Source organism: Thermobia domestica, chromosome 4 (assembly GCF_964235325.1).
Source record: "Thermobia domestica chromosome 4, izTheDome1.hap1.1, whole genome shotgun sequence".
NCBI classification, from domain to species: Eukaryota; Metazoa; Arthropoda; class Insecta; order Zygentoma; family Lepismatidae; genus Thermobia; species Thermobia domestica.
The window spans coordinates 13744249-13770134 of NC_137457.1; the positions used below are offsets into that span (position 1 = coordinate 13744249).

The window sequence follows — 25886 nt, forward strand, 5'->3', positions numbered from 1 at the left end:
AAAATAACAATTACAAGTAAGTAAAATGATCATTAAAATTTCGTATTATCATCGTCAGGAAGTTAATTAATGTTGAGAGATTTGGGAACACAAATGAACCATTGCAAATTATACGGAAAACGTGAAAAAATACTCGTTTTATTCTCAACAATTTTATTATTCTGTCACTGAGCGTCATTTGATATACTTGTATTAGACAAATTCTTACACCTCTTAACACGAATTCAGAACGACTTGCAGTATAGTCTGTGATTTAACCAGAAACATAAATGCACAAAAAAAGAATTTGGTATTTCTGAAATTTTTCATGACGTATTAGTACTATATTTGTTACTTCTTCTATTAATATTGGTAACTTGTACAGTACATGTTTTGCTATTTATTCATTTAATATCAAACGACAAAATATGTATTAGTGTAGTATCTTCTCATTTAAGAAATTTATTCTTGCATAATATAGCATTAGCCTATTGCTCGAATAAATGACAGCATTGACTTATCAGTAATTGTGGCATTTTTATAAAAAGGATAATTTAAAGAAAGGAAGGTTTAAAAAAAGCTACACGTATATTACATTAGAGTCCCTAACACTCGGCAGAGATGGTCATTTTTCCTAACCCTCCCTCACCCTCACCCTCAATTGACGCCCCTCACACTCACCCTCCCTTGACGCCCTCCTCTCACCCTCCCTTGACGCCCTCCCCTCACCCTCCCACACACTCACCCTCCATTGACGCCCTCCCCTCACCCTCCCACACACTCACCCTCCATTGACGCCCTCACACTCACCCTCAATTACTTATCACCCTCACCCTCCAACGCCCTCACCCTCAACTATTAAAATGAGAATGAGGTGAGGGTGAGGGCGGCCCTCATGAGGGCAAAATGAGGGAGGATGACCATCTCTGCTCGGCACGCGATAACATGGTAGTCATGATAAATCAGTCATACCCTGACAGGGTGAAAGAAAACCATGCACGAAGACCAGTTTATGTCTTCATAAAGTATTTTTCTGAGGTCTGTCTTATCAGGTAAATTACTGTACAGTGTGTATTTTTTAATTTTCATTTTGATGCATAATAAAGGTTCTATGCCTTCATAAAGTACGTATTTTGCCATTGTTTAAGGGTATTTGGGCAGTTTATTCTCAAGAAACCAATACTTACAAGCACAGTCCTGTATTTCCTAAGGGAACACTGGTACTTATTCTTTTTTAATCTCATCTCAATAATCAGTCATTTTCACAAGCTCGGCTACCCCTCGGTCTACAAAAGGCCGAGGATTCTAATAATTAACATTTTAAAATTTGGTAAACATTTATTACAATAAATTAAACGAGGGCGTTTAAAAAAATAATTGTGTATCTACTACCGTGGAGATCCTTTGTTCCAAGATAGTGGAATTCTGGATTATATACTGCAATGCTTTAGAGTACTGGCCATATCAAGAATGTAACCGACTAAAACATTTGTATCACTGAGTTAAAAAAAATGACAAAAATATTAGTATTGGCGTATATAGTTTTCGCAAACAATGTATTATTCTCTTTATCAGACACATTTCTGGCGCACGGAATGATAAAGTGGTCATATGATTATAAAACATTTGATGACGGCAATGTTATATAGCTGTAACTGTAACAAAGATTAGAAAATTAGGGATGCGCACGAGACGAGTCGAGACAGGATTTTCCTGACAAAATTCGAGTCGAGAAACTGCTCTTCCAAGAGAAAAATATACATTTTTCGAGTCGAGACATCACTTTTACAGCACATTTTCGAGACGAGACAGCCACAAATCTTGTCTCGTGCGCATCCCTATAGAAAATACATGACTTTGTCTTCTTTTCCTTAGATTTTTTGTTTTTGTTACACATACTTCCAAATAAAATGAGCAGTATATAGTTTCCTATCTTATATGCAATATAATTTAATGTAAGAATATTAATGGGCGAAATATATTAAATGATATTATACTTCCATAGATCCTACAGCCGCAACTGCTAATAACTATATAGAATATCCGAACATTAAATATGGAGAAGAAGAAGAAAATATAGATGGTAAGAGAATCATATTATTAATCATCTCTCTCTCTTTCAAGCTAAGAGAAAAATGTATATATAACTCAAAGAGGTTTTTAGGAAATGCAGGATTTTACAAAAAAAAAATCTTTACAATATTTTAGGAATGGATTTGTCATGTCAAAATAAAGAAAATTTATATGGACCTGTGCCCGAAAGTGTATAGTTTTGTAATTATAGGGTGCCGCTAACGTGAAAAAAATGAACTTTGAGGGCCCACAGTTCCACTACTTATAGCACCGATCGTAGTCGAGTCAAGACATCACTGAGGAACTAGTACGTGCACTATCCAATAACCATTTTTAGAGAGGTTGCTCGGGAGTACTTTATCATTGTCCACCTACCTCTCTAAAAATTGGTGTGCAAGTATTGGAGCATTCTCAAAAATGGATATTCGGATTGTTCACATACCAGTTCCTGAGCGATGTCTTGACTTGACTACAGTTGGTTTCATAATAGGGTCAATCCATATGAAGTGGTCCACAGCAGGTTGCTAGTCCATCTCCGAAAATTTTAGAAATTTGAGTGTGATGAACCTTGTGTATGAGAAGGGAAATACCACCATTCACGTTCTCGTATGTACAAGTGTTTCTGAATGGTGGCCATCTTTGTTGTCAGTGGAGTGCCAATTTTTGCATTTGCAAGCGTTTACGAAAACTACAGTTCCTCAGTATGTGCGAATCAGACGAACACCAAACAGAAACGAATGCTTACAGAAGAGACTGAGGTACACTGAAAAAATATTTTTTGCTTCTAAATAAATACGCAGAGTTGCAAACCAATACATGAAATCGCCAGAAAAACTACAGAAAATTTCACTTTTAAAAGGGTTGTCTTGGAATGACATAAAGTGGATGGTTCATAAGTATTGTGTTGAACGCTATTATTTGTAAAGAATCTGCAGAAATATCCACAGCTTTGATACTACTGGCACCTTAGATTTATTGAAGTTTGTGATTTTGATGCTATTTTTGGGGAGTACTATCTTAGGAGGGCAAAGTGCTACAAATTGCTGCTTAGTCCACAAAGTAATTCTGTATGTGAGTAAACTATTGCAAGAAAATCATGACTGATATTACATGGGTAAAAAAGTGAGAACATGGTAAATATGCGAAGAAAGCATGTGCGTGACGATGGTCATAGCCCTAAAAAATTTAAATGTTTGGATATATTTCATGCTAGATTTCAAAAACTACGTATAGTGCAGCAATTAAACTCGCTTTTGTTTGTGTTCAGTTGTGCAAAAGCTTGCGAGTGGCGTTTGTTCTTTCTTTCCATCTCCATGATCACTGCTACGTTTATATGGTAAGGGGGTTAGCCACCCTGCACCCACGACACCCATCGTCGAATTGGACAGCGGTATTAAGGCATTTAATGTATCAGTGAAGTGTCATTGAAATCCAATCCCAGTTACGGAAATAAAATGTTCACAAGGTTGTGTTATATAGGATAGACTAGTCTTTAGATAGATGATGTCTCCACCTTCAGACCCCGACGTTTGCTCAGCCTACTGCCTCAAACTTCTAAAATCTACAATCTGCCAAATTTCAGATTTCTTTTCGTGTTTCAAGTATCTGAAAGATGAAATTTTGTATAACAAGAAAACTCTAATATAAATAACACGGGAATTATTTCATCCCCCTGTAGGTCCCTTAAAAACTAAAAATATTCACTTTTGGCAATTTTTCTGTGTGTCAGTACTGGAAGTATACAATCATGCCAAATTTCAACATTCTAATTCTGCCGGAAGTGCCTAAACATTTTGGGGTGTAGAAGGTGTCCCATATAAATATTCCTGGGAAGATTTTTCAGTTCCCCATAAAACCTCTATACGGTTGAAAATCTTTATATTTGTTGATTTACTTAGGTAAATCTAACGGGAACGTACAAGCACATCGAATTTCAAGTTTTATTCCCGTTCCAAGTACCTAAAATATGAGATGTAAAGAAAAGTCCAGATATGAAAAGTTCAGACAAAGACCCATTTACATAATATGGAGAATTTCTTCATACCCCTTTTAGATCCCTTAAAAATTAAAAATATTAAATTTTGGCAATATTCCTGTTGGTTAGTGTTTGATTGCTACAATCATGCTATTTTTCAACTTTCCACATCAACTGGAAGTACTCCTTTATTTTATGTCAGTTCATGTAGTTTTATATAGCTAGAATAGATATAACGCAACTTTGTGAACACATTAACTTCCGTAACTGGGATTGGATTTCAAAGACACTTCGCTCATACATTAAATGTCCTAATACCACGGTCCAGTTCGACGATGGGTGTCGTGGGTGCAACGGGGAACTAACCTCCTTACCACATAGACGTCGCAATGATAATGGAGCAAGAAAGATGGAACAAACGCCACTCGCAACTTTTGCAGAACTGAACACAAACAAACGCAGGTTTACTTGTGCACCATGCGTAGTTATTGAGATCTAGCATGAAATATATACAAACATTCAAATTTTTCAGGGATATGAACATTGTCACGCACGTGATTTTTTCGCTTTTTTTTTATCAAGTCCTCACTTTTTTATCCATGTAATAGCAATCACGATTTTCTGCAATAGTTTTTTCACATACAGAACTACTTTTGTGGCCTAAGCAGCAATTTTTAGAATTTTGTCCTCCTGAGATATTACGCCCCGAAAATAGCATCAAAATCACAAAATTCAATTTTCGGAGCCCCATGAATCTACGGTACCAGTAGTATCATAGCTGTAGATATTTCTGCAGACTCTTTATATGCAATATTATTCAACCGAAAACTTATGAACTCTCCACTTTATGCCATTCCAAGACAACCCCTTTAAAAGTGAAATTTTAGCAGTTTTTCTGTCGATTTGATGTATTGGTTTGCAACTGTGTGTATTTATTTACAAGCAAAAATTTATATTTTCAATGCACCTCTGTCTCTTCTGTAAGCATTCGTTTTTGTTTGATGTTCGTCTGATTCGTACATCCTGAGCAACTGAATCAGTCATTTGAGAACACCTCATATCCAAAAAAGTAAACTTTTGGGAAATCTAAAAAAAACAAAAAAGTTTTTCCATAATTTACATAATATATTTTTTTAATTTTTTATATGTTTCTACAGGGTTTTGGTAAGCTAATTCTACGAGAATAAAATTTTATCATTTTTATTTTGATATTTAAAAAAATATATAAACGTTGTTGGAGATGTGTTGTTTCTCAAATGACTAACTATACGATATGTTATCATTTATGAAATAAAAGGTAAAACAATTCAAATTATTAATAAAAATCAGTATTTTGTTTTTCAAATAATGTATACACATTTTCTAAACATTGTTTCTTAAAACATTTCAATGTTATCCATATCGATAGTTGGCCAGTCATAAATTTTTGAATAAAATTCATCAACAATGTCTGCAGGTATATAGGTTCCGACTTTCTTGAGGTCATTGATTATGTTGATGTTGATAGGTACACATTTTTGCGGGTAGGCACTGATTTTTGGAAGCTCTGGTACACCAGTTCCCGGTTTTTTCAAGTCAAAAGTTTGTTCATTGAGTCCACCAATAAAGTTTTTTACTTTAACTTGGCCTACATGATTATTACAGTAATGAAATTCCATAAATGTTGAGATGTTGAATTTTATTTTGTTTTCCCTTGGGATGTTCCTTGCTTGAGTCTCCGTAGATATTACATTTATATATATAAAATTGACCAAACCATGATTTAAAATTCTTCACTTTTTCACTTTTTACTATTTCCACCAGGAACTTGTACTGAATAGCAGCAGAGTGCAACATAAGTTCAGCATACTGTTTTACTGTGTAAATCCTGTCAGTTGTTTTAATTTTTCGTTTGGTTACACTAAAGTCGTGGTCACACGGAAGGTACGAATGACCTCGAATAGTAAAAAAGTGACGAATACTATCGAATCGGCCAGTTTCTATTAGGGCAAGAAAAAACCACACAACCACGGTGTTTTTGCTTTGTCCAGGTGCACTATCGGAAAAAACATGAAGATGCCTAACACCAGGATCAAGAACTTCATTTAGCTAAGTCCTCATGATATACATAAAACTTGGCTTTATTGGTTGCAACATCATGAATATTAAAAATATTCACTGTCAACTGCGGTAAGTAAAATATTTCTTGAACTGGTATTTGAGGAAGTTGAAGGTTTTGCATAAAGTCCATGCAGATCCCACCTACTTCTTCGTCTAATATTTTCAATGGCTTTGAAAAACTTTTGTGATCTCTTTTTATGCACAAGGGGTTTTGCAACATAAACTCTTTTAGCTACATCATTTAAAGATGGACTTTTTATTTTGACAGACAGTTCCTCACATCTACAACAAGAATCAATCTGAGGCCTCCCAAAAGTTAGGTTAAAATGCTCATGAAATATTTTGAAATAAAACTTGTAATCAACACTCAAGTCTGGATGTTTTTCTTTGAAAAGTTGCCACATAATTCTTACATTAAGGTTAGCGTTCAAGTATTTGTAACACCTACTGGTGTAATGGGCTTTTTCCTGGGGAAAAGAAGCTATGTGGTCGTCAATAGCCTTTATGATATGATCTGGCTTAGCGTTCTCTGGAGTATTTGTCATTTGAGAAACAACACATTTCCAGGAGATGAGGTGTTTCTCAAAGGAATGGATATTCTAATGCGCCATCACCATAATTACTAAGTGGAGGTGAGTTGTTCTATGTGTATTGGATGTGTCTAGCTCTCACCAATAATTTAATATGTCTAACTCAATTTTGGCCAAAAATGGACATGAGGTGTTTCTCAAATGACTGATTCAACTGTAGGTTTCGTAAACGCTCGCAAATGCAAAAATTGGCACTCCACCAACAACAAAGATGGTCGATACGACATTTGCACATACGACAACGTGAATTATATTATTGACCTTCTCATGCACACGGTTCGTCACACTCAAATTTCTATAATTTTCGGAGATGGCCGAGCAACCATTTTCACCATCTTTCGACCACGTCAGATGGATTGACCCATACCAGTTCCTCAGTGAAGTTTTGACCTGACTACGGTAGGTCCTATAGTAGTGAAGCTACGAGCTTATAAAGTACATTTATTTCACGTTTTCAGCACCTTATAATTCCATTTTTGAGCTCAGATCCATATTCATTTCTGTTTGTTATTTTAATGTTTGAGGAATCTGTTCCCAAAATATTGGGACACATTTTGTTTTGTAACACCCTATATATATATATATATATATATATATATATATATATATATATATATATATATATATATATATAGTAAACTAATATAAAGGGTAAAAGTTGAACACATTTAACAAGGATGAGGACAATATTAAGACTTCGAAACTAACAGCATCTTCTTCAGATACAAGAATGCCTCTAGAAATACGCGAAGATAAGAACCTGTTCAGACACCATCGCCATTTGTCATCTTATGCTATTATATATCATGTATTTCATTTTCACAAAGATCAAAGACCGCGATTGCGATATTTTTTAATGTTGATTCATTGTCTGTAGAGTGATCTAAATCTATATTCTTATTCTCTTCCGTGTGCGTGGGATCTCCCGTTTCCTCCCACTTTCTTCATTCCACCATTTCATTCATTACTCATCATCACCGTCTCCTTTAGCCTAAAGATTTCATTTTTAATTTTTCTTATTCTCCTATTTCCTCTTCTATCTTCAAGGACAAGCTCTCTTTGCTGGTCTGGGGGCTAGCACATGTATTTCATGGCATTCCTATTTCTGATGGAAGAGCCTTGGAACATTTAAAACATTACGCTGGTTTGGAATTCATCTTAAACTGTAAGCCCGCGTCTTACATAGCCGCGATTCTTTAAACAACGCTAAACCACAATGCAACCAAACAACATTCGATAACAATTATTTTTTAATTGTGGAGAGAGTTCTTTTGTATGTCTTTGGAATACGTATAAACTTGCCAACAGACACATATAAAAATTGGTCCATAGTTGAACATCTCTTTCCATTACAATTATTTTTACAAATACTTATTCAGATTTTACTCTTTCCTTAATATGACAAATACATACTATATTCTCTCTGTATTGTTTTCCAACACTATTTTGCTTCTGAGATACGGTGACTTAGTTGTAGAGCACTCACTTAATGCGAAATCGTCTGTGGTTCGATCCCAGGCATGTGAATTTGTCATGAACAAGATTGTGTCCGTAGGTTTTCTCGAGGTCATCTCCTGTCTTCCCGCATTCTCATTCCGCGAATTTGTTTCATACTCATTCACTTTAATAATTAATATTTTCCTGACCAGACCATATAATTCTTTACTAAAATTAAAATAAGTTCGTAACAGTTTCAATAACTTAATGTTATCTTCATCAGACCTAACGTTATCTTCTTCATCTTCTTAACTGGCAGAAATATGTTCATACCATTAAACTAATATTGTATAATTTTCATTGTTTCATTTTATAATTTTATTTTTAAAAATTTTTAATATGTAATAATCAGATAATTTTTTAATTTAATGTTTCATTTTAAATTTTTAGTGTAACTCTTTTCAATAATTAATATTATTTAAACTTTTCTATTTTATTATTATTTTAATAAATTATTCAAAATTTCAGTTTCTTCTGAATTTAATATTCTATAATATAACTTTATTTTTATTACTTCTCTTCTGTGATTTTTATCCTTCCATTTCTTCTAACGATTTATCCCATAATTGTGGAACTTATTATCAAAACGTCTCTTGTGCACTTTTTTGAAAATCGAGATATCATTATACACAGAATCATGAAATAATTGTTTACATCTTTGCACATTTATTTCTGGTCAAAACGTCCCAGAACGTAGAGAAAAATTGATTTGAAATATACACTTTTAATCAAAACGTCTCTTGTCCACTTCAAAATAGCGGATACCTTACAGCAATAAAGTGTCGAAGCAAAACGTCCTATGTCCATTCCCATTTGAACACGATTCTTGCTGTTTTATTTCAAACTGTTTCTTGTCCAAAGATTTTCCTCAGCAATTACTTGACACAAAAGTGCATTAATTATTGCTTTCTAGAACATTTAATGGATATTCAAGTCCACAAACTAGTTGGTTGCTACCTTTGGCTCAACCGAGATAATTGACAAAAGATTTGTGCGATAACTTTATATTTTATGGTGATTATACTGTTGAGGTCAACAGTCATATTGTTCCACTTATTTCTTAGTAAAATAGGTGCTTGAAGTTTAAAAGCACTTAGAAAAGTGATTTTCATACGTCTGTGGAGTATCGCAGTTCATTTTTATAAACATAAGTGGTAATCAAGAAGAAGAAAATAATTCCAGATTTTCATTATTTTGCATCAAATTGCCTCTTGTCTGATAGATTTGCTTTCAAAACTTCCCTTGTCCATTTTTTAGTTTCAAAATGTCTTTTGTCCAAATTAAATACGTTTATTATTCATTACTTTTGTCTTGAATAATGGAATTTGTTTATAAAATAAGGCAATAAGGGTTTAAAGAATCTCTACACCAAATCTTACAATATTTGATAACCTTTTAAAATAATTATCGATTTGCCAATATTTTTGTTGGGACGACAAGGGACGTTTTGATAATAAGCTCCACAATTCATGTATTTGAAGTATATTTGTCCAGTTATTAATTCTCACTTGTTCTACTCTTCGCGCTTCTTTCCATTTTCTTATTACTGTTCTATTTACCTTGGACCCTTTTTTAGTGTATATCATGTCCTATTTCTTTAACATGTTTGTATATAGTGTTATTCTCTCTTTTAAGTTTCACATCCTTCCTATGATGTTTTACTCTTCTTTAAGCTTTTCCCTGTTTCTCTAATGTATATTATTTTACAATTCTTGCACTTCATTCTATACACTGTTCCTTCATTTTCTTAATTTATGTCTTTCCTTCTATTTCTCATTTTCTTCATCATTTCCAGAATTCTTTGTAATCCTTTTCTGTATGTGTTCACAGAACTTTTCTTAAAATGTCTTCAGTACCTTTGGCTTTTCTTCAATGTTTTCTATCCCGTGTCATTTTCTATTCTTCTCTTTCTTTTTATCTTTTCTCCTTCCTTTCCTTCTTTCCTATTCTATCATTTCCTTTACCTTCTTTTTGTTGTAACCATTCTTTTCTGGTAGATCGTGAAACTTCTCCATAACTTCTTTCTTCCTCTCTTCTTCACTATCTATTTGTTCTATTCTCCTCTCCATATTTCTTATGAAGTTTCTTTTTGTGTATTATCTACATCACTTCTTTAATGGCAGTATATCTCTGTCGCACATTCTTTGCTATACAATCTTGTAGTGAATATTTCTTCTTTTATTTCGATTGTCATGTCCAGCTAATTTATCATACTGTTCTTACCTACTTCTGTTTCTAATATTATTCCTTTCTCTTCATCTTTAATGGTCTTTAGAAACTTTCCTAATTGTCTCCTTGTTCCTTCCCATACTTCTAAGTAATTATCTTTGTATCTGCAATACATTATCAAGTTTCTCCTACTTTCCTTTATCATCTTCTGTTTCCATCATTAACTTTCTTTAAAAATCAGTCTCAATAGACTGCAGGACATAACCGTAAAATGGAGAACTATAAATTTCATATCATGTCTTCATCATTTCACTCTTTGGCATTTTGGAATCTATCAACACGTACAACCCTGTGTTTTACTCAAATTTTCTTTTGAGATTCATTGTTTACATTGTGTAAAATGTAGTGTCTCCTGAAATCTCTGCTAATCAAAACACACCTGAACTTATGAATCTGAATTGATTTTGAATTTAATTTCAATATTGCTGAAAAATATATTTTATTGTAATAATAATTTGATGTATGTGATGTATTAAATGTACAAATTTCTTAGCTACGTATAAGAATTCGATGATAAATGTGACATAATGATTTTACAGCAGTAATATTTTACAGACAATTAATAATTTTATTTTAATTTTTAGTTATGAAAGAAGATCAAGAATACGAACAACAACTTGGGACCTTTATGGGACAGACTAGAAATCGATTTAGGACCGTTAAAAGACCAAAACCAGCAAGACCAGTACCTAGAGGTATTTTTTAATTACTTGTTTAATAATACGTATTAGTTCGAAGATACTACTTAGACTTAAGCAGAGAATAGCTTTATAGAGGCAGTTTTGGTATGGAAAGGTACAAGAGCGGCAAATATAAATTTATATTTCTATCAATGAAATTGGTATTTTGTTATGTAATTAATTCTTAAATTTGAATATTGCAACCTTGTAATAGTATGTATGATTTATAAGTATTAGCCACTCTACTACAGGGTGAGAAATCGTAACAAAAGTAGGGGTAGAGAGAGAGAGAGAGAGAGAGAGAGAGAGAGAGAGAGAGAGAGAGAGAGAGAGAGAGAGAGAGATGACGATGTAACAAAAGAGCTGTTGGCACTGGAATGTTTGGACCTAGAAAGTTCACATATTTGAAAAATGAAATGAAATCTTTGAGTTTACGTCCCACGGTTATGCCGGTTAGGCTAAAGGAGATGGTGATGATGAGTAATTAATGAAATGGTGGAATGAAGAAAGTGGGAGGAAACGAGAGAACTGCGAGAAAACCCACGCACACTGTGTTTGCTCACCACAAAGTTCACTTGGCGGATGCTGAGATCGAACCCGGGACCCCAAGCACTCTGGTTTCACGTATTTGAATATCTATAATTATTAAAGTACGAAAAATTAGAAATTCAGTTAACCACTAATTCACCCATTAATTAATCGTGCAACACATGATAATTATGTATGAATTACTGTAATTAATGTACATACTTCTGTTACCTTATCCGCTCTCTAGCCTAAAATCAAGTGCCGCATGCCCTTTTCGCGTTTGAAATATTGGACCTGGATTCAAAATGGTGCATTTTAAGATGACCACCATGATACCAAATGGCACAATCTGGCGCGCCAACACACCAATTACCAACAACCGAAGTTTTTCACCTTAAAAAAAGCACATTCCTTCAAAAATACAAAGATGTTTCTGGGCTCTTGCCTCATTCTGGACTTCTTCCTCGTTTTTTGCGTGCTAATGATATACTCGTGTGTTTTTCAGTGTCAAATAAACAACCTTACTTTACATGCTATTTGTTATTAGAGTAGCTCTGTACTTACATATCTAGGTAATGACAGTGTCCGATGGTCCAGAAACTAATGCATCTCCTTTGGGGCTTCCAATAGCAGCTTTGATTTCATTCCAGTGAGAGATCGTTCACATTTGAACAAAAACAGCTGTTCAGATTATACCGTTAAGTTGTTACTCCATGTATAATACAGCCTCAATGCTGGAAAGGGACACTAAATTCCAATGAAATAAAGTAAATGATACAGATTTGTACTTATATACGTAATTTTTTTGAGTTAGTAAAGTAACCTATCTTGCACTTCCAGTTCCTTTCTATCATGCTTTCTTGTATAATTACAAGTTGTAGCCAGTAGTGAAGATTTCTATATACAAGATAGGCAACACGATGCCAGTTCAAAATTGGTGACTTCTAAATCAGTCAAAGTAAGCGTTTCTAGTCCATTAACTAATTAACTAACTAACTCTATGGCCTATGGAACCCGGAGGTTCAATGCCGCCTTCACAAAAGCTCTCCACCGACTTCTATCCTTAGGTAACTGCATCCAGTTTCTACTTTGTATTCCTATCTCTGCGAGATCCATCTTAGTATTGTCCTGCCATCTGCGCCTAGGTCTTCCTAATGGTCGTTTTCCGATTGGTCTTCCAGTCAAGACTTTGAAAGCGTTTCTACTTTCTTCCATTCTAGCTACATGACCCGCCCACCTAAACCTTCTAGACTTGACGACCCTAACAATGTTGGGTAAACCATATAAATTATGTAGTTCCTCGTTATGAAGTTTCTGCCATTCCCCATTCCCGCTCCCCTTGGGTCCGAATATTTCGTAGCCATACAGAACAACAGGCATGATTATCGTTTTGTATATTTTAAGCTTCAAATTTCTCGACAGAATTCGCGACGACAAGAGATTTTGAACCAAATAGTAACACGAATTCCCTGCTTTTAGTCGACATTTAATTTCTCCGTGAATATGATTTTCCTCTGTTAATATTGATCCTAGATACTTGAAACTTTATCAAAAGTATTATTTAATATTTTACCGCATTTCTATTCTATTAAATATGTCAAAAACAATAATAGCGGAGATGAAGATTGCATACGTAACTCATGAAAGAAAATAAATACTGTTCAGAAACTTAGCTTAAGTTACTGGTAATGCCGAACATTGAGAGCTTGTGACAAGACAACCATAACGGTGATACAGCAAAACTGACTACCGAACTCAATACCGTATTAATAACGAAACCTTCATTTTGACCCAACTTTTCGATTATTTAGGAAAACGTTACTAAAGAAGAATCCAACTACATATCATAATATGTGCTTCAGCTACCTACAGCGATTCTTGATTTAAATATATTTCGTTTAGCGTGAAAACTCGCACGTGTAAAATATAGGGACAAAATTATAATTGTAACTTGGTTGCTATACTGAAGAAGGTAAAATATAAGCCAATATTTACTTACGAACCTAGAGTTTCAAATCCATAGAAATCATTAAATTAAAAGTTAAAATAGATTGTCCTCTAAATCATATCTATTTGTTGTTTAAGCATGCACCTTCGTTAACATTGGGAAAGTCTTTTACTTACAGATCATATTATTAATCCAGCATTAAAACATCTTCACATTAATAACTAAGAAAATGTGAAACATTATTTTTCAGTGAACTAGATGAAAATAAAAACATGTTTTTATATTTCGTGTGTTGTTTCTTTAAAGAATTTTTTGTCCCCCGACCAAGAATGCCAGTACCGCCTCCTGTTGCATTTCGTCCACCAAAATTAAGGAGAAAAGGTAAGCACATCTATATCTAATTACAATACACCACACGATATTATTTATAATATTATCTATATTAACAACCTCCTCACGTCGTGCCTAATTTGCATGGGGATGACGTTATTATTGACGCTTGGAGATCGCTACTACTCACCATCTGAAATGAGTAGGTTCGAAGTGGGAGCAGAGAAAAACCACACAAATTGAGCTTTCATTTAAATAACTGTATTATTCAAAATATCAAGTGTGAATGTATATTAGTGTTGAGTGAGTATAACACGTCAGATCACATATCGACAGCATCTAAGAATTCCGTCACGAATAATTCGTACATAGCTGAGATACACATACCTTGCTGATTGATGACTGCCTGGACTGGATGTTGATGTTCTATGATACAGGATCTCTTTTACTGCATATAGTCGGCGAACTGTAGAGTCCGACTATAACCCAACCATACTCCAAGTTAATGGTTGAAATAGAAAATGATAGATCTTCCTAGATCTATTCCGCTGACTTGGACTTGCAGCTGACTACTCAACTGCGATGAGCTCTCAAGTGGTTCTCTCTAACGATCCTCCACTTCTGATCCAAATCCTCTCTAACCAGATATTTTTATTCTCCTTTCCAGACATTCTGGAATTCCCTTCGTTGATCTTTTGTTTATCTCAGCTATTGGTAAAACATTGGTTTCACCCGAATTACATCGTGACCAAATTCTTAGACCAACAATTTTCTGCAAGTCTGACGGTTATGCCACAGTCAAAGTGTGTCACTGTTACGTACAGAGTTTCACATTGATGACATTTCATTATTTTTAAACATAACATTGCAAATCATAATAAACATGTAAACTGACGACTTAGCGTCTAGCCATAACACAACAATTACATTTAACGCATTTACAAATTATTGACATACTTCAACAAATAAACACAAGCACGTGTTTATACTACATAACAACATTTCATTACTATAATTCAGTATTTTGATACAACTTTTAATAACTGTGATTTTCTAACACCAAAATAATATGACCCAAAACCATATATCTCTACAATATATATAATTGTTATATGCCACATGATACACTCTGCATCAAATCTGTATCTATATTCACGAAATGATCAATACGATCATTTTATTTGTAAACGCTACTTCCAGTTTATTGGGTGCATCTTATAAAAGACATTAGCATAGTGTATGGCGTAGTTATGTATTTGTACATTATCATAAGTTTACCATCGAAATATAAATATTCTAATCGAATCAGTGACAGGGAAAATGTTCAGATGCATACGTTTTCGTCTACAAGTATAAGCAAACCGAATTATTGATCTCCTAGATTTCTGGGAGATCTGTTGAAAAATATTTGCACTATACACAGTTTCTGAACTCAGTCTTTCTGTGTCAAATGTCCATTGGAGCATAAGCCTGGAGTACCATTGCGTACTATGCAATCAAATATATCCAATTTACATGTTATGAAATTATTTGAGCGTGTTATCTGTTACTAGAAAATAGACAGCGAAAACGAAAGATTAAATAAAGACGTCTTTAACACAAGGCTTTTACTTAAATTTGTCCAAATTTCTGTTTACACTGTCTCAATATATCTCAAGGGACCGCCTGTATCGGCATCAACATTGTTGTTTCTTGTGGTAACTAATTTTGGAACTGTATTCAGTACGGTTGTCTGTTGAGGCGCTCAGTTTCCTCGATCGCTATTCTCAAGCATACCATTAAAATAGAACCAGATTTCAGTTAGGCAAGTAGTGTGCCGTGCTGTAATTGTGGTTTCAGTACCTTCGTTTTTGGTATCTCAAATTGTCTTCCAATTACACTCGAAAGGACTCAGTTTCTTCTAATGTAATGTGCTTAAATACACTGTGCTTAAATATTTTGCCATGGTTAATTTAGATTTTTCAATAACACTAAGATTGAAGTTCTAGACAGTGGTTAAAAGCTGTAAACCTGGAAAATATATAGTATTTCATACATTGGATTATATCTCTCAATAGCAAGCAAATGTTTCAATTTACATCAGACAATGGTTTTCATAAATGTGTCCTTTCCCAAGAAACTATTTCAATAACTACTTATAATAGTGCAATATTAAGTACAGTATTATTTACACTCATTATATGAGTTTTAATTATAAGACAATATTTACGCTATTGTGCTGTATGCTTTCGTCAGTTAAGAACTATAAAGAAAAAACTTACAGAAACAGATGTTATATCACCAAGTGATACCCAAATTGTAGAACACGTTGCAGATTAGCAACTACAATTAGATATTTATGTATCAGTATATAGGGTGACCCGGAGCAGACTGACACATTTTAAACTTGAATATTGCGCAGGTATAATAACTTATAATGGTTGGCGGGGTGATAACCGGAAGAAAAAATGAAATCTTTAAGTTTTATGTCCCACAGTCATGCCGGCTAAGTTAAGGAGACGATGATGATGAGAAATAAATGAAATGGTGGAACGAAGAAAGTGGGAGAACCCCGAGGAACCCCACGCACATGGCGTTTGTTCACCTCAAATCTCACTTGGTGCGAGCTGATATCTAACTAATGACCCCATGCATCAGAGGTGAAGGCACTACCACTGAACCATCGCGGCCCCAGGAACCGGAAGAGAAAAGAACGCCTCGTTATATGGTCAGTCGCAATAGAGCATTAGTGCAGAGAACGTCGTGTTACCTCAGTTCATATTTATTACGGAACTAAGTAGGTGCCAAAAGAGCAGCATTTTTTAGACGAAATTTTATTGTTGATTTTTCCACGTTCTCAGAAATTGGCACTGCTTTTGGTGCTCCATGTTTCACATCCAATACACTATCAGTCTCTTCAAACTTCTTGACCCATGCCAATATGGTACGAAACTGAATGTTATGTCTATCAACATGAGAGTGTTTCTAAATAACAGTCATTTTCGATGCTGGTATAAGAATACACAAATATATGTGTTACCCTTACAAATATGGGTAGTCTTTTCGATTTTAAAATCAAGAGTCGCGGAGTGTTCTTTCAATTTTAGTATTGTTTTGGTTTGTCTACTCTGTCCTCTGATGTGTTTTTTAATTTTGTTTAAAGACATCGGTCATTTAATTCCTAGTTTAATGAGTTGAACGTAGGGTGATGAAATGCAAAACATGTAGGCTGTTGCCCGATAATGTGATTTTTAGGAATATAGGCAAAACAATAATCTGCATGTTTATTTAAGAAATACATAAAAGAAAATAGAAGATATAGCTTTTCATATCTGAGCTGTAAATGAGATGTAAGTTGCTCTCAAAAAAATAGAAATTAAAATATAATTGAGGCGGTGAGCGCAACAGTGGTCTAACACACATTTTCTAAAAATGGAGAAAAGTTAAGTTAAACACATGTGCTTTTTGTACAATATACCAAAAGCAACCACAAGTGGTTGAATGTGCCATACATTGTACATATATATATCGTACAAAAACACACGTGTTTAAGTTTAACTTAATTTTTCTCCATTTTTAAAAATGTCAGTTAGACCACTGTTGCGCTCACCTCCTCGATTCTAACATTGATTTGATAATGAAAATTTTCTATTCATGTTTTAAAATAAATAATGTTTGCTTATATTCCAGAATTTAAGTGCGAAATATCACGTGTCTAAAGCTTCTAATTGTTATTACTTAGTTACATAAATTATTGTGGTGGACATGATATCTTATTAAATATCTACTTGAAAATTATTTTTCAGATCTTAACTGGGAAGCAATGATAAAGGACTTTTACTCAAAACTTAATCAAGGTAAGTTACGTAGTATTGATAATATTTGTTTCGGTAAACGTTGTGTATTTTCAAGTAAATTGTTTGCCATATTAAGAACAACTTTGCTCTCAATCTCTCTCCGGAAGTTATTTTGTTTACCTTTCCTAAAATTCAACTCCTAAAATATGGTAGCAGCATGAAAATAGTATTTTCAGTAACAGAAAGTTTGTATCACGATTTGATGCCCTTTTCTAATGTAAAACATATTTTGTTGAAACCTAACTTACTTTACGTTCAAATTTATCTTTCAGTAAATTTGTTTCCCAAAGTCACCTACAAAAATAAATTTAAAACATTTTGGCAACAGAATAATATTATTGAAGACTACACTAAGGAGAAAATAAGATCATAATTGCATCTTACATATAATGTTAAATTACATTTGATAAATATTAATATTTAACCTAAAATATTGATACTACAAAACACACTTAGTAGACTATAAATTACACTAGTGTATTACAAAATTCCAATTTCTAATCCTATAATACATATTAGTTGAAAGTATAGCAAAGTAGCTGTGGAATGTTTAAGAACATGCATCTCGAAATGCAAGAGAACATTATGTGCGAAGATAGGTATATATATATATATATATATATATATATATATATATATATATGTATGTATGTATGTTTGAATAGCACAATACACCTAACAATATACCAATATTAGAATTCACATTTAGTATAATATCTGAAAGAGATAGTTACAATAATAATTTACTAATACAAATTTTAAATAAGTTTAAGAATAGTAACTAAATAGTCATGTGAATGATGATATGTTAAATAAGAGTTATAAGGTAAGCTCAGAGTTACGAACTTTTGAATGATCTCTGAACCACCTTTGTTGCGCACGCAGGTGTATATAGTTAGATCATCCAAAGTTACGAATTTTAAATGATCTCTGAACCACCTTTGTAACGCACGCAGATGTATATAGTTATAGATCACAATGCCGAACTAAAACACATTATTTAAAGAGTACTTGTCTTAATAATTTGCAACTAAAGTAGTGATAAGATAATTATTTTCTGGTTATTGTTTATTTAACAAAGTCACACATTGAGACATCATTCTTAAAACATTTTTTCATAAAGTACTACAATTTAAAATATTTGGTAAGTGCAAACAGAGAAACTCAGGGAAGCATATTACTGAAGTGAAAGTGAATTGTAAAATAAATTTGAAACTTGATTGAATACATAATTAACTTAAATCAATTGCAATATGTGAGAAAAAAGTAATGGAAAGTAAAACATAAGAAAGTAAATATGGCACCATAATTAGTAAATGAAAATTGTATTAAGATAGAGGGAATATATTAACTTATTTTGTGGAACAGTTGGCAATTGGGTAGTTAATACATTGGTGGGAGAAAGCAATTATGTTAAGATCATAACGCTTTTACGGTATAGAGATAATAATTCAAATGAACATATAGGAAGATAGTAAATGTGAAAGAAGCTATGTTCCGTAATATAATATTAACTTAATTTTGATTTTGAATATATATATACGAGTATATATGAATTAGAAAGTATTGTCTTTATTATATTAAATATACAAAGCAAGAATATTAAAAGAATAGTCTTACAGGAGCTATGATCAGTGTGGTTTACTGGAAATACAGAAGAAAATCGTATATTCTAAAGCAAAATCAGGAAGCTGAAATGAAACCATTTGTACTTAGGAATTATGACGAAGAATTCTGATATGTCATTGGTTTATTCGCTTAACTACTGAAACTTTACGAAACCATAAAATGAATAATGTGATATATTTCTTGATTACGAAATATGAGTAGATAAGATACATTTTAAATAGAGATAAAGGGAGAAAAATAGCCGATTTAGAATATAATTTGACGAGAAATTACTTGAAAGAAGGTAAGAAAGGAGGACAGTGGCAGAAACTATAATTAAGAAAAGTAATGCTTCATATCTTCTCAGTTTCAGTGACGTGCTGTCAAATTATACGACTATGAGTTGAATTATTATTAACTGAAATTAGTAACACAATCTAAATTTAACAATGTTATTGAATTACATTGTAGAGAAACAATAAGCTAGGTAATGATTTTGTCACAATTTAATATTTCTGTGACAATAATGATTTTTTTTTGTTTAGTTTCAGGAACATATAACATAACAGATCCATTTGACAAAATACTGGCAGGAGCAAGTATGTTAAATCTTTGTTGCAATAAGAATGTTGTATTATTCTATATATTCCTAAATGCATCCATAGGCTAGTTTTATAATTAATGGCCAATGTTTTTTCTAAGTTCATATTCTTTAGTAACATTTATATATTTTAATAATGCGACAAAACTAATATAAAATATCGTGATGTTATGTCTTTGTCAAACAGAATATTTGCTTAAATATAACTGTCAATGATACTCATAAATCATGTAAGTATAAACATTCTTTACCGTAAAAAATGGGACTGACTCCATCACCTAACGTCATTTTGAATAAATGCCTGATAACGTGTTAAATCCAAAGTAAATCCTAAGATGAGGTTAGAAATTGCAGTAAAGCTCATACAAAAATAGTGAAATTCAACACATAAAAGTACAAAACATTTGATATCAGGAAAAATAAATTTAGATACAGTAAAAGTATTTTTAAAATATTTGCAACTATCTTAGATGCAGTATAGTTCACCGAGCAAAGTACCAATCATTAAGTTTAAAGCACCATCTCGCATACAAAACTGTGACTCATGAGGAATTACATATCACCCTCCCATGTCTGATCTATCCTGATCTAACCCGAACTGCTCCAAACCAAGTTCAAATTGGAGTAGTGATGAAAAATTTTGTTTTCTGTGCATGTGGTGGTTATTTCCATCATACCATGCTGTCCTCACGTAACTTCACTAGATCAGCGAACCGAGTCTTCTTGTGATCGGACTGTAACCTCGAGCATGAAACTCGGCGAGATAATGGCGGTTAAAGAAAACTTGGTACTTCTGCTCATCACGTTGACGATGACAGTGTGTCTTCCTTCTCTTTAGATCTTCTATCATACACCTCAGTTTGGGCCAACCCTAGCTAGCAGTGATGGAAAAGCTGCTAGTGTGGTTGGTTTATTGACGTGAAGGAATCAACGATCCGTGCTATGATTGAGTACAGCTAACTAACCCAGAAAATGACATGAAGAATTAAGGATGTTTAATAACAGTTGCAAGCTTAAAATTAGGCTAGTAAACGCGTAGTAAATGCTGCTCACGCTGTCTCTTTGTGATAGAATACAATTTGTCTTATTCTTTGAATATCGTTGATTAAGTGTTCAATAAAATAACTTTTCGAGACGTAGTAATGAATGGAATAATACCTTCTTAGGTTGTTAGTTTTGAGATTAACACTCTTTCGAAAGCGAACAAACAACATTCTGCAAATTAACTGAATTTATGTATATAAGTAAAATTGTCCTACTGGCACCGAAGGGAGAGTCACCAAATTCAGGAGGTAGTCAAGTCATCCCGTAACATTATAAAAATATACAATATCAAGGTTTATTAACGATTGTAAAAATATATAATTTCTTCATACATAAGTGTAGTATGCATTGTTACTTCGTTACATTATATTAATTGCTTCGCCTTAAATTATCATGCATGTTTTCTGTTATATTCTGTCAAGAGAAGTATATTTGCTGTATGCCTCATACATACAACCAAAGAACCGTCTTTGCAATATACAGGGTGACCCCAAAGAAAGGTATACAGTACTGTACTGAGCGGCTCAAGGCATTTTAAGTAATTACTTGTTGTTATCCATACAGGTAATGACTTAGTTTCTTTATTATTTGTTCTTATTCTCTTTTCACTTATACTTCAAGCTTGGAACATAACTAACTATATTAATAAACTAAAATGTCAAACTTGATCAATGCAGGACGGTATACCTACTTTTGGGCTACTCTGTAGAAAACCATTACATTTGAAAGTGTTTATTTAAATATTAACAACGTACCATTAAATCTATTACTACTGTGATATTTTTGCTTCATTAAATTCTCCTGAATATACTACGGCGTACATAATTCTATCTATAGAATTAGTCACTTCCAGGTATCTTGTTTAAGGTAAACTTTCAAACCAGAGGATAATCAATTTTTGATATGATATCATTGTCGAGAAAGAAACAGAAGAGTCTTTTTATTGTACAACTACCAAGACAACAACTATTTCTGATTCTGATTTCAGTTTAGCACATCTTGTCTTTGATTATATCTATTATGCTAATTATTTTGTAACATACTACTAGTCTGAATTATACTTGAAAACGACTTGATTTTTTACATGAATATCCTGTTACAATAATCTTAATTTCAATATAATTAACTTTGACCTAACTCATTACCCATTGGTTTATCCTGTTTATTGTTCCGCCACGTAAAATTCCTTCCAAATACGTTCGTTTTGAATGGTTGAAAGTATATATTTAAGGACTGGAATAAGTTAATCTCATTAATAAGTTTCTCTGTTCTGACTTACTGTGAGACTATAATTTTGAATTTGACTACCACAAAAATATTTCTATTTTACTGTAAAACATAAAGATAATGTAAGGAAAACTTACCTAACAAAAATATGCAATACCCAAGGACGCCGATCCTGGGGGTCGAGGGGGTCCGAGCCTCCCCAAAGCTCATGTGGGCCTCCATGTATACGTATTATTATATGCATTTTTTTATGAATGGGCCCCCCAAAGTTACAGAGATATCGGCGCCCTTGGCAATACCTATTGTACGGTTGGTAACAGCTGATGGAGTTACTCTCCTTGAAGAATAGTGTTCTTACAAAAGAAAATAACTAATATAAGTTATGAAATATAATTTAAGTGACTAACACTTCAACAAAAGGATCCATTTCTTAAGAAAATAATAATTTATCACTTCAGATCGTTAAGATATAAAAACGAAGTTTTATAAAACAAATTCACAATTTAAAATAAGAACAGAGATTCAGAGTTTCTCCAGGTTGTAAGGATTATCTCTGATAAAATTTATAGAGTGATACTGAGAATGACGTTCCTTTGTATAGCTCTAAAATGTTGCTTTAATTCTTTCAGATATCAGGGATAAACCACTGGAATCATTAACGGACCAAGGACTTGGAGGTAAGATTAATATGATACTATTTAAAGTAATATAAAACAATTTACATAATAAAACTACATTTAGAAAATAATATCGTAATATGGATTGTGTATTATTTTTTTCATTTTTCTTTTTGTTTGGAGATAACTAGATTGTTTTAGCTTTGGGGTTTTCCAATATAATCTAGTTAGGTAAGTGAAATGTTTTAAATATCATGACTTCAAGATTGTTTTTATTTCGAAATGAACACAGTCTTATTTTGAACAGTAACACTCGTCCAAACTGAGATCTGAACTATTAGACTTTATATTTGATGAGAGAGTGACTAACATTACGATAAGTTTTTACTTGTTCAATTTATATCTGTAGGGTAGTGCATATTTTATCTACCAACAACAAATGATAATAGAAACATGATGAATACAAGTAATAGTTTAATAGAGTTATGAAATAGAAGTACATAAATTGACATTTACTAGTCAACAGAGCTCACTAGACCTGGAAAACAACACCCTCCAAATGTCCGCTGCTTGCCTAGGTGAAGTGCTGATGGCGATGCGGGAAGAGTTCCGTAACACGCCTTAACGTATTTTGTGGAAAGGCACTTATTTCACAGCGAATAACAGTATTAATTTCATCAATTGTTTCCAAATTATTGGCAAAGACCCTTCGCTTCATGTAATCGCAGACGAAATAATCTGTTGCTGATAAATATTTGGAAAAGATCGTCATGTCATGTTGCCAAAGTGGGATATTACACAGTTTGAAATCGAATGTCGGAGTAGAGCCATATTTTGGGGTGCTGTGCGTGCAGTCTCATAATTCCGTTGAACCTAAATGGCACTCAGCAAACCTCTTGCCTGTAATTTCGAAATAAGGAAATTCTTCTTTATTTTTCAACAGCAGTCACAGCTGCTAATCCTACACCATCCTAAACAATAAATAAGGCTGACTTACTAATCTGAAACACATGCGAACTGCATATCATACCACACCTTTTGGACTCGCTCAGGCTTTCCATGTAAACGTCATGGATTTTCCTGACATCAATATGTTAATAAGTTTTGCTTATTAAGATATTCAATCATGACAAAGTTTGCTTCATCGGAAATCAGCACATGTTGGAGAAACATTGGTTTTCGGTTCATCATTGCATGGATGTTAATGCAATTGACAATTCTGTTTTACTTATGTATGTCTTTCAACTCTTGAGTAACCTGTACTTTGTGCGGATGGAATTTCAAATCATTCAGTAAGTGGCTAAATTAAAGTCGTAACAGTTGTAATGTTTACGTATGTCGCGACAGTTGTATGTTTGTGTGTGTATGGATAGTTGTCTCGCACCTTGCTCAGTGATAAGCGCTCCCATTCCAAGTTCTCACATATTAAAATACTTCTTCCCCGGCCTCGTGACTGCAGGTTCTAAACACTACCAGTGGCCCTCTAGAGTGCCACCGACCTGAAGATACTGTGTCTCTCGGGTACAGATGTTCAGCCGAAGTATCTGCTTAGCCTCCGTGACAGAACTATTCAGAAAGAGACTCCTATCCATGGAATTCACATCAGCACAGACTACTGCTCCATTGCATACTAATTGCATGATTTTCTCCTATCCAATGAGGTATATATGCACAACATTCGTACACGTATATGATCACGGTGCCACCTGCAATTGGTAGATACAATACACGCCATACTATTGTTAAACTAATTTTCGTTCCAGTTATTAGTACTTGTTTAAACCGAAATGTTCTCACACTTTATAACTTTCGATCGAGTTTGATATTTTAGTAGATCAATTTCTTTCTTTCTAGCTACACCACAGTGCCTAAGTATTTCCTTCCATCCACTTATACATATATTCTTCACTGTTACAGCTTAAATAGTTCTTATGTAACCGCTAACACAGGCACGTAGCCAGGATTTCATAATGGGGGGCTCCGTGAAGAAATACTGTGATTATCACACCAGGGGCTTGCTCGTTCTAAACAATTTTACTGTCACCATATATTGGTTCGTTTAGCCAGGATTTCGTAGTTGGGGTGACATGATATACTGTGGTTACACACCAGGGACTCGATCCATCTAAACTATTTTACTGGCAACGTACCCATATTGGTTTGTTAGGACAATAAAATGACGATATGTTAATAAGTATTTTAATAACGAACTATAAAGAAATATCGAATAAAAGAATATTAAAAATGTATTTAAAAACATATAGTCTTCCGAAGTCATTCGAACTGGGTTCTTCTTGTCTTCTTCTTTTTCTTATCTTCGTTAATGCCGTCAAGGGTAGCAACGAGATCTCTTTCGGGAGTAAAGACATCCTATAAAATGTATGGATGTTGCCGAGAAATTGAAAATTTCCTTAACCAACGTAACTGGAATCTATGTTGCCAGGCTCATATTATTGGTGATTGTGGACATTTCTTAAGTTCTACCTGAGAGTTTTCCTGATCCCATTTATCGATCGTTATTTGTGGTCCATAGGATTAGCATGGAAATAGATGGAATTCAGAATGCTCTGTTACAATAATATCCATTTTTAACTTGACTCCTCCCCGTTTCCTTCACACAAAGATCCTCATAAGAAAGAGTATTCAAACGCTTGCTGTAGCTTTTTATTTTTAACGATGGTTCTTCTATTTCTCGTTTCTTTTTGTTTCATCCTTCCCTTTTTCTTTTTCATTTCTGGTCTCGAAGGGAAAGTCCGGACCCCCTGTCAAACAGTACATGACAGCCAAATGAACAATCATTGTCCAAGAAATTACGAGACCAATACAATGGTAGATGCACAACATCCATATTCCATGCAACTATACAACGTGCACTGGCACACATTAAGTTCCACAGCAGTCGACCCACTCATCATCCACTCCCTACGACTCGTAACAATCGACATCTTCGCGCTTGGGTACAAGAACACGGTAATTGGACCGTAAATGATATGTGTTGTTCCGATAAATCACGGTTTGTGTTAC

The 25886-nt window shown here is 33.7% G+C and overlaps 1 protein-coding gene across 1 annotated transcript in view; it reads left to right on the top strand.

Annotated features, from left to right (window-relative positions):
- LOC145683250 (uncharacterized) overlaps nt 1–25886 on the top strand; it is a 102260-nt gene that overhangs the window by 33676 nt on the left and 42698 nt on the right. The window contains exons 4-9 of the mRNA XM_081754622.1: nt 1985–2062; nt 11028–11138; nt 13906–13980; nt 17715–17765; nt 19919–19972; nt 22875–22922. Of these exons, the coding sequence (XP_081610748.1) occupies nt 1985–2062; nt 11028–11138; nt 13906–13980; nt 17715–17765; nt 19919–19972; nt 22875–22922 (417 nt within the window). The remainder of the gene's footprint in view (nt 1–1984; nt 2063–11027; nt 11139–13905; nt 13981–17714; nt 17766–19918; nt 19973–22874; nt 22923–25886) is intronic.